Below are 11503 nucleotides of genomic sequence, written 5' to 3'. Positions count from 1 at the left end.
GAGCAACTAATAAATATTTTATAAAAAATGAACGCAACTTTATTTTCATGGAGTTTCACATTTTATTCTCCAGTTAAAAAAGCAGTATTTTTCAGATCTAATATATACTTATGAGAAAAACCAAATGACAGGTATCTAATCTCTCAAGCATCAAATTAATTGAAAGATTACAAACATTAATAATATTTCGCACAAAACTACACAACATTTTAGAATGCCAATTACTGAGGCAATTCTGTCAAGCATGCAATTTAGAAATTTCAAAATTAATGAACAGTTTTTAGAAAAAATTGCTTTAATAGTTCCCATATCAGCGAGTCTTTAATATTTTGGATTTTGAGACAGTGCTAAGCATGACTTACTGTTACACTGATGAATAATTTGATAAAATTTTATTCATATTTGTCAATAATTTAATGCTACATAATTTTTAATTTGATAAGCATAACTTAAATTGCCAGTCTAACTATTCAAAACTAGAAAGAATCAAAGTATAATTTAAAAACTTTTTCAATATGCACGAAAATTTATGCAAGCTTCCAGCATGCAAAAGATTTTTTTCAAACACTTAGCATCATCATTCATAAGCCATCCATCACCTTTTTATTTGAATTGCATTTGATAACAGTAAATTGTTTAAGCAAAAGCTTCCCCACATACACACCAGAAACACTTAAAATACTGCTAATTAGGGGGGGGGGAAATATGCTTCTGCTGTTTCCTTTTTAGGATGGAACTGGATCAACTTTCCACTTCTGACACAAAATTAAATAACCAAATGTAACATTTACATTCAACTTCTCTGTTCTAGCTATATCATTTTCTAATACATATCTGACTGTTACACCACAATTTCTTTTATTATAATATTGCTGGTTTAATAAAACCTTGAAAATCTGAGAAGTTAAACAATCCTGAATTCGTTCCGAACAGAAAAAACTGAGCTTAAGTTTCAGCTAAAATCATATTTTCCAGTACTATACTTCATAATTTTTTTTTATTTCATATAAATGGAAAGACAGTACTGAATTAAAAGTAATAAATCAATACCTATTAAACTCCCTTACAATGTATAGAAAGTACTTTTGTCTAAAGTAAATAATTCTGCGTTCCCATAATGAACTAATCAATAATTTAAATTATGGAAAAGAATAAAATTGTGATAATGTTTCCATTTCTGACAACACTCTATTGTTTGCACCGTGTGAGAGATTATATAACTCATTTTTTATTTTCTGTAAATTCTTGTGTAATTTTTTTTAAAACTTTGAAGTAGACTTTTTGTTAAATCTCTATAATCTTCCTAAGCACTGACTAAATTGGCACCATACTTAAAACAATTCCTCTTATCCAAATAAAATTTTAATTATGGCAAAGAATAAAATTGTGATAATGTTTCCATTTCTGACAACATTCTATTGTTTGCACTGTGAGAGATTATATTACTCATTTTTTATTTTCTGTAAATTCTTGTGTAATTTTTTTTTTTAAAGTTTTTAAGTATACTTTTTGTTAAATATCTATAATCTTCCTAAGCACTGACTAAATTGGCACCGTAATTAAAACAATTCCTCTTAAGTACATCCAAATAACTAGAGAATCAAAATGTTAAGGTTTACAATTTCATTTCGTGTAAAACTGCATGCAAACTTTTACTTGACCACTAAATAAACATTATTTACTATGGTGAAAATATAACTGAAAAAATATTTTTCAAGAGAATAATGATGACTAATTTGTTTTTGATGAAATATTTAGAAAGTGATTGACTGCATCATTAAGTTAGGATTCTAATGATAGTAAAATTTTACCAGTGGAAGAGGGTTGTATTATAAAGAAACTCTGATGAAAACTAGAGACTGTTTACATGTAATAAAAATTTACCATTCAGAAATTGCTAACAAATTTTTGAAGATCATGTTCCCAAACAATTTAATTTTTCTTCTGCATTCAAGTCACATGCCCATATTTAAGACATTCTCTGTAACACAGTCATACAATAATCATAACAAAACAATTATTAAAAAATTTTGTATTTTAAATTTTACTTTCAAATAAATCATAAATTACACAGCTATAAAAAGCGCAAGAGCATCTGAGTCACCGTAAGCTTAAGCGAAGAAAAATTCAACTGCCACAAGTTAAAATGGATAAAGAATGAGTTATTTCCCTTCACAGTATAATAAAGTTGCTCTTGCCAACATAAGTGAGGAAAAATTACCTCACAGCTATCACACAAGCTCTTTTATCTAGTTATAAATGCAAGAAATGGAATGTTAAGAATTCATGCTAGAGCCAATTTTATTCATTATATTACTGAAAGTATAGATGATGCAAAAATTTTAGATCACCAATGAATGAAGTTGAAATTTTTTAATTTTCATATACAAAACAAAAGAAAGACACACAATCAACATTTTACACAACAGAATTTATTCCAAAAGAGAAAATTGCGCTAAAAGTATATTCTTATAAACGAACTGGAAAAAAGTACACACTTTTTTCATAATATAACATCAAATCCCTGAAGACTTATATATTAGAAAGTACATCAAATCTTTCAAGAAACATAATTCATTCAACAAATATATGAGTTTCCTTGTTCACAGATAACTGGAACAAAAATGTTAAAAAGTCTTAAATTAGGATACTCTATCTACAACTAAATCTAATTTACTCTGAGGCAGATTCCATATTAAGAAATAAAAGAATATACAGGAAGAAAATACAAAATTGAGAATCATAATTTTAAGGCAGATGAGAAAACTCACTTCTTACATAGGAACCAAATATAAGGAAAATAATATTTATATTGCACATATCAAAGCTTTATGCTAGAAACTCATTTACATGGTTGAATACTTCTAAAGACAGATATCACATATATTTCTTATATATAAGTCAGGTTAATAAGGTAGCGAGAACAATGACATTATTTTTTAACAGGAACATAATTTTATAAATAAAAATATGTCAGCATTTCTCTAACACATTAAAGAAATAGCTTGATAAAAGGTCACATTTTTTGCGAAATTATGTACAATATATCAATAAGTTCAGAAATTATATTTCAATCACATAAAATAACATTAAGATAAGGCTTTGTTGAATATAAAAAATAATCTCCCTTTAATATCACAGAACTTATTATTTGTTAGTAAAATATCAGCAAAACTGATCTTCTAAAATGCAAATTTATTTCCATAATCACCATTATTTTTCTTTCAGTGCATAGCAGATAAAAATGTCATAAATATTACTTATATTCAAACTTTCACTTGAGCATAGCTTTTACAACAAATCATACACTACATTACATACTTCGTATTTTTAGATGTACAAAATAAAATGTAATTTCTACAGCTTGAAAGATTTACATTTGATGATGGAAAAGTAGTATAACTGCTCAAAAGGACAATTATACTAAATACAAATAGTTTCTTTAATTGTTAACTCGCATGTAAACATAAACACTTTCTTCATGAAATACACTTTAAAATTAAACTAAATGACTAGAATTATTGCACTTAAGTTCCTGAAAAAGACATAGGTAGTCAATTTTCTTTTAAATTATGAGAAAATGAAAGATAAATTCAAACGTTTTCAACAAAACTGGAAATATATATAGTAACTCATTATTCCATTCATACAAGAAATCAGTGACTAAGAAAGACACAAAAATAGTGAAAAATTAGTGCTACCATAAAATACATATCACTAAGAAGATATAAGCTCAATATGTTCAATTATTATACAATTTTATTCATATGTAATAAATATTTGGCACATATACATTCTTTATATAGTCACTGATCTGAAAATAATCTTTAATCACAGAATATAATTGCAAAAAGGCACTCATTTATTTCAGTAAAAATAAATTTAGCATAAATCTAGCTTTAAATTAGGACTATACTTAGATTTATGTTCTTCAAATAATGCTGTTAAGCTATCAATGTAATGCTGATGCAGCTTAGAAACTTCTTCCTCTGTTGGCTCAGGATTTCTTTCAACATCTATAGGTTTTCCAACTATAACAACACAAATATGTAAAGTTAAGCTCTGTTCACTTCATATACAAGATAAAAAAATACACAGGAAAAACTGATGATATAAATACCACTGGAAATATATTGTTAATTTACAGTAAAGTGAAATAAAAGAATGAGCTTCACAAAACTTTCATACACACCCTATTTCTAAATAATTTCTAACACACAAAGGTCTTTCACATATAGGATGATGCATTCACTAAGATCATTGACTTTGGAAAAGTCAGGAAAGGGTGGAAATTGTTCCATTTAAGACAAGTGAAAGTTTCAGACCCATCTACAATTCAGTATACCTATAATGGCAATTTCTAACATCTTTGTTATATAATAAACCGATTTCCAATAAAAAGTTTTGAAAGTAAATTTATTTCATTTCTGTATGCTCACAGAGTTCGCAATCAGTATTCTGCCCTCACCCTAGCCAGGGCTTAATGCCTCAACTGCTGCAGAAGACGTACAAGATTCACACCCCAGTGTCACCGTTTTTTACACAGGTGTGCATAGTTATGCAATGTATTAAGGGGAAAATAAGTGCAAGTTTTGCTGTCTAAAAACTGTTTACTTTCACAAACTAAAGAATAAAAGAAAAAAAAAAATGAAAATACAAAGTTTAATGTTTAGAGCTCAAGTTTAATAAAGAAGATGTAAGTATAATAAAAAAGATCCCCCAAAATGGAGTTCTCATCAATTTATTGTTAGTTCAGTACAGTGTAATATCAGATTTCAGTGTTATACCATGTAAAATCAGTATACCTAAAAAAACATATATTTTTTCTGAATCGGTTGGATGCCATAGGCAAGTTTTTCGCATCAAGGTCGAGCATCTTACAGAGAATAGTCGCAATTCTCTTCATCTGACGTTGTCGTGAACATCATTGTTAGTTTGAGTGAAAATAATGAGCGGTTTGTTAAAAATTAGGTTAGATGAAAGACCTTCTAATACTATTTAGCACAGTGTAATAGATTAATTTTACAATATGCAACATTGACACAATAAACGTTACAACGGAATTTGACCATCTACCTTTTTGAAGAACAATCTCTCTCATTGCCATTCCGTAACAGAGAAACTTGCCTCTCATGGAGTTTGATCATGACTCAACATTCTCCCCACCTTGAGTTCGGGGATACAAACTCAAAACAGTAGCATAATGGTAATACATACATACAATTTGAGATAAAAAAAACGTATAAATAACAATAGAAATATTTCAATCAATATTTTAGAGTTCAAATATAGAAAGTTCAAAAGTCTGTTTAGAAGTTTATAAATGCAGTCTTTTAACTGGTTTTATTTTTCGTTCTAAGCGAGACACGTGAACAGTTTCATTAGAGTCAGTATTAAGCTCAGGATTTTCAGCTACCACTTCTGGAACCTTCTGAAGTTCCGATACGACTTGCTCGTAGTTTGGTGTCAATTCCAAAGGGTACAGTCATTGGATTGGTCTTAATATGTTTCCCTTTTCAGTTCGCAGTTTCAAAAGTCTGATCATTCCATCTTTTGCTGGAAAGAGTTTCAGTACTCCCCCAAGCAGCCAATGCAAATAATAGTATTTCAGCAGAGTGTATATATATATACCAGGGACAGTTAACGCATCGGCTGATCAAGGCATAAATATATGCCCTCGGCAGTTAAGGGGTATAATTTCTAAAATCAGAAGTGGTCTGGGGAAGGTAGTTGGGAAGAAGGGAAAAATTGAATAACAAAAAATTAAAATAATTAAGTAATTAAATCAAAATTCAAATAAAATATAAAAACGTAAATAAAAATTTAATATACACTGCTGGCCATTAAAATTGCAACACCAGAAAGGGGTGATCTGATGAACGTCAAAATCACATGAAAGAAAGAAGAGGTTGGGATATGCAAATGATTAGTATTTCAGTGCATTTAGACTCCACAGGAGGGAGAAACAACATCTGAAGCACTGCATAAAAGAAAAGTTGTGTAGTGGATTTCTCATTCGGAAAGCGCTTTGTAAGGTCAGAGTTTGCTCAGGATATTATGTTATGCCTCGAATAAGAAGAAATGCTTACCAGCAGGTGTCAGAATTCGATAGAGGCAGAATCGTTGCCTATCAACAGTGTGGATTAATTTCATGATATCACCCGTCGCACTGGTCAACATCCAAACAGTCATGCGAATATGAAATCAATGGGTTACTGAATGGCATACAGGATCTCAATGCTCTAGAGGACAGACATATTGAGGTCAGCCCTGAAAAACCGTATCACCATATCATGAACCATCAGTCAGGGAAATGGGCATATTTGCAGCAACCATAATATCCAATCGTACAGTGTTATAAGCCGATAGATGGCATTGTAGAAAAGCTGCCAGGAGGGGGCGCATGACGGCAATCGAGAATCAGGAAGCAAGAGAATGTGATTAAGGTTAAGAATGTTCCGTAATGATATGTATATATTTAGTGTAATAATAAAGAATTTATAAAATGCAAGAGTTATCCCGATTGAATGAAAAGTGAAAGCCCAACTTACCCTTAGCCATCCTGCGATTATTAACAGAGATTAAAGCTAACAAGAGTGTCGACGTTTGCAGCAGAGTAGACTATCAGCATATATATATATAGAGAGAGACGGCAATTCTAGTGCACCAGAAGACAAAGCAGGATACAACAGTGGCACATCGCCAACTTTTCAGATGATTCCCGGTTCTGCATGCAATATTTTGATGGCCGTATACGTGCCTGGAGGCTCCAAGGAGGCCACACGTTATCTGCTTGCACTTGATGTCAGTATAGAGGCCCTTCACTTGGTGTGATAATTTTGGCAGCCATTGGGTACACGACACGCACATCTCTAGTTTGGATTAACGGTATTTGAATGCAGATCGGTACATTTCTGAAAACTTACATCCAGTGGTTTTGCCCTACCTTCGAAGCCTGCCAAATGCCATCTTCCAACAAGATAATGCAAGACCACATTTAGCAAGTTGTGTTCTGACCTTCCTCGATACACAGGGTATTCGATTGCTGCCTTGGCCTACATGGTTTCCAGATCTGTCACCCATTGAAAACATCTGGTTATAGGTTGCTGAGAGACTGGCTTATCAATCCCTCTCCAGCTAATATGGTTGATGAAGTGTAATCTAGACTTAAAGCAGCATGGAATGAGTTGCCCATTTCTGTCATCCAAGCACAGTTCAACTCCATGCCTAACCAGTTAAGAGTCGTTTTAGTTGCCTGGGCTGGCAGCTGTTTCTGGCAATTTCGCACCCCAGTAAGCCCCCAAATGCTCACAAATTTAATAATTTTGTCTTCATGTCCTACTGTTTACACACAATAAATACCCTTTTTTGTAATTGCTTTCAGTCATGGTGTTGCAACTGCAATAGCCAGCAGTGTATTAATAGGGGGACCAGAAAGTAATTTCGTTTCTGCGCATGTCGACAACAACATGCTAAGGGCAGAAGTGGAAGCAAATCCATGTCAAATACTCTTAACCAACCTTGGTCGACCATCCAAGAACATTTAAAGCAGAATGGAAAAAAAAGCAAAGCAGGTGTTTTAAGTTCCCCATAATTTGTCCGAAAAGAACAAAGCCAACCTATCCATCACATGCAACGGATTGCTTCAATGTCACCACACAAGAACTTTTTTTTTATCGTTTGATTAGTGGAGACAAAAAATAAGTCCTATATGATAATCCAAAACTCAAAAGGCAGTTTTAATAGGTGTTACAGAGGGTTTACATCCCAAAAAGGCCCTTTTGGGTGTTTGATGGAGTATTCGCGGAATTGTTCATTTTGAATTGCTGAAACCTGGACAAACTGTTAATGCAGACCTTTATTGTGAACAATTGGATGGAGTGAACCAATCTTTAATCGAAAAATATCAATTGTCAACAGAAAAGGCGTCATTCTGCAACACAACATATCAAGATGAACACTGGAAAAAATTAATGAATTGGGATGGAAGGTACTGCCATACTCACCCACCATACTTGGCCGATATCGCAGCATTGGATTTCCATTTATTCGGTTTCCTACAACATTTTCTTAGTGGCAAAAAATTTGAAAATTTGGATGATGTCCAAAATGTCCTCTCGAGATATTTTACTCAAAAACCAATTGATTTTTATTGGTCCGGGATTGAAATTCTGCACATTAGATGGCAAAAGATTGTTGATAATGGGGGTGATTATATTATTGATAAAAAATAAAAACTTGTTAAAAATGTATTCATTTGAATTTAATGTAAGAAAGTGGCATTACTTTCCGGTCCCCCTATTATTAAATCCATGAAAAATAGTAAAATAAAATATCAGACCTTGATGTAGTTATTTGGGTCTTATTTTGAGGATTTTATTCAAAATCTAAGAAATCGAATCCACCGGCTGAATTCAAGTCTTGAATATATGGTACAATATACTATTTCAAGGGATGAGAGAAACAAAGTTATTCTTTTTCAAGCATACCAATGGAAAAAAGTAAAATGATTAAAGCGTCACTGATGAAAATAGAATGCTAGAAACAATATGACAGTAAGGATAGAAATTTTGATCGAGAAGTGTAGCTTCAAAAATAAAGAGATAAAAGTTCAACACTTTCTGATTGTGATACCCTACTGATATAATTCTAGCTATCAAATAGAATGCAAGTGGGCAAAAACACTTCCTCTGAATTTGATCTGATAACAACATGAAAACAAATATTAAGTCTGCACCAGTGAGGAATGTTGTCCCTTATATTTGGTTACACAGTTCTAAAGTCTGCAGGAGGTCACAATGCTGTACATACACAGCCAAGGTAATCACTTTTAACCATCTTTCATAAATTCATTGCACTATCTGGAGAATAAGCCTTTGACATGTGGATCAGGGCTTTTCTTTCCTTGAAAATCTCAACCTCCATCAAAGTGCTTGTTTCTCAGAGAAAAACAAGCATGCATCAATATGCTGAAATCAAATTTTAAGACATATTTATTATTAAAATAATTGTCTGCTGAAGCTGTGCTTCACTTACATAAAAAAAACAAGAGGCTTTTATTTAGGGCCTGGTGTCCTCTCCCTAGAACTACAATATGCCTGAAAAAATTAGAAGTAATGGAGCCGGGCCCCAGCACAATATTAAGCTCTCATCCTTAGTAAAATACAGCAGAAGTTTATATTTGAAAAACTGACACAACTACAAATTCTTATGGTAGTTTTTCTATAGATGATGAGCGTTTCTCAATTTATTTAAGAGTTTAAAAATAAAACATATTTTAAGAATAAAATCACCACATTTAAAGTATTGATATAACATAAATAACCTAATTATGAATCCCACATAGGTATTACAAAACTATATTATGCTGATGGTGGTCATGAATTCAACTTAAATGCAGAAGCTAAGGTCTAATTCAAGATCAGATTTTATTCTGTTAATAATATCATAAAACAAACATCAAGCAATAACCAATGAAACTTAAAACTTTAACATGAACCAGAAAATATTTTTAAAGCTTTTAAAACTACAATTAGTATAAATTAAAATATATTGATTACATATGTATGATGATTATATAAAGAATCAAAATTAAAGTTGCAACATTATTTTATGTTGCGAGTTTATGTTTGTTTATTCATAATTGCTTTTTGCACTTATACTACAAAACTTTTCTCATCTTCTTAAGTTATCCAAGGAATCATTTTTTTCAAAGGAAGGCTAGATGTTTCAAAGCAGGGGTATTCAACCCACAGTCCACATGTGGCCCAAAGCAAATATCAATGCAGTCCACAATGCGAGCATGAAGGGCAAAAGCATCAAGATCTCAACCCGATGATACATTTTACTGTTGCGATTGGGGTTGAGTCCGGCTTTCAACATGAATGGACAGGTTATTTGAAACTCCAAGTTGGAGCAAAACAAAATGAATTTTGAGTGGAGTGGCAGTTCAAGATCTTTTTTTGACTAAAATTTTGCATAAAATGATTATCTTTACTTTAACCCAAAGACAAATGTACCTCTCTTTGCACTGTCATGAATTAAGCATATCATTACTATTTGGCAGCACATACATTTGTATACAACTATTTTCAACAGTGAAGTACACTATGAGTAGAATTAGAACCAGAATATCAGATGGACACCTTGAGAATTGAATCCACTTTAATCGAACCAGATACTAATGAATTAGTTTCTCAAATTCAAAGCCAACTATTAAATTCATTTTATGATTTCTTGCTATCTTTAAAATTACAAACAAAATTTATAATGAAATGTTACATATAAAATGTCAAATACAATGGTCAAAATAATTCTGTGTTGCTGTTAATATATTTAAAAAATCATAAATTAATGAAGTTACTTAAATATGTTTTTTGCTTACCAACCATCTTTAGTGGTAGGCAGTGGCAACTCACAATTAAAATCAAGCGAATCATTGATTCACTTAAAATTTAACACTGAGGAAATTTAAACTAATGTCGTCACACCCACATATTTCTCTCCTAAAGGTAAAGTTCAAAAGTTTATTTCAGGGGGTCAAACCTAAGCAAACCTGAAAAACTTCCATGAAAGCTATGCAATTGTGCAATTTACTTACACTGGAGGTTATGAGCTACTACTGCTGTTATTTGTGTAGCCCAAAATATCTCGTCTTCTTCAAGTTTAGCCCAGGGAAGCTAAAAGATTAGGTCCCGATTCAGACGGCAGTATAAATGTCATAACTAGTTTAAACTGAGCTTCAATGCTAGATAACAAACATCTCTAAGTCACAAAAACTCATTTAGGGTTTTGGCATAATGTTCAAATTTTTCAACTTTCTGCCGACATTATATAAGAGTCAACTAATCACAGCAAATGCGCAAAAGCTATTGAACAGGAAAATCTATAGGCACATCACATATGTGCAAATTTAGCTTCTCTAATTGTCTACAGCTTAGATCCTGTCTCACAAATTGAATGGAACTCTCGCATTTTGTCTTACCATACAAAGATTATTAGGCAAAATGCCTTAGGAAAAGGACCCGAATATCACACATATTGAACATTCTTTAATGCCAGTTTGATGAAGAAGCACCAATGTTTCTTCATTATTTCAATTTTATTTTATATTAATCTTACATCTTATCAAGAATATTGACAGAAGTTTTTTATAATGACAATTATTTAGTAAAGTATAAAATCACTTTCTAAATTTTGAGAACATCTGTAAAGAAACATTTTAAATCTTCTTAAGCCCTTTAAGACTATAGCAGCTTTAAATAAGACTAAGTATATCAAAGCTAATGCTGCACATTACATTATTTCAAACAATTTGACAAATGCAACCAACCAAACAATCAGCAGTTTCACTACAGTATAAAGCAAACTCAATGTCTACAGAAACAACTAACCTTTTACACACACACAGATTTTGCAACAATGAAGAAATTATTGTGACTCTTATCTCATATAGGAAACATTGTAAAACACTTTTCATATAGAATCTAACATACAGTTTGGT

The 11503-nt window shown here is 31.7% G+C and overlaps 1 protein-coding gene across 4 annotated transcripts in view; it reads right to left on the bottom strand.

Annotated features, from left to right (window-relative positions):
• Positions 1-2412: 2412 nt before the first annotated feature.
• LOC118198658 (2-acylglycerol O-acyltransferase 2-A-like) overlaps positions 2413-11503 on the bottom strand; it is a 57884-nt gene continuing 48793 nt past the window's right edge. For all 4 annotated transcript variants that reach the window (XM_035370396.2, XM_035370409.2, XM_035370402.2 and 1 more), the window contains exon 5: positions 2413-4031. In XM_035370396.2, coding sequence (XP_035226287.1) covers positions 3883-4031 — 149 coding nt within the window. In that variant the 3' untranslated portion in view covers positions 2413-3882. The remainder of the gene's footprint in view (positions 4032-11503) is intronic.

The sequence above is a fragment of the Stegodyphus dumicola genome, chromosome X1 (assembly GCF_044657685.1).
Source record: "Stegodyphus dumicola isolate Sdum_Otavi_A_Nest chromosome X1, ASM4465768v1".
Lineage (NCBI taxonomy): Eukaryota > Metazoa > Arthropoda > Arachnida > Araneae > Eresidae > Stegodyphus > Stegodyphus dumicola.
Note: the sequence above shows the minus strand (reverse complement) of the source record. Positions and strands in the feature narration are given on the sequence as shown.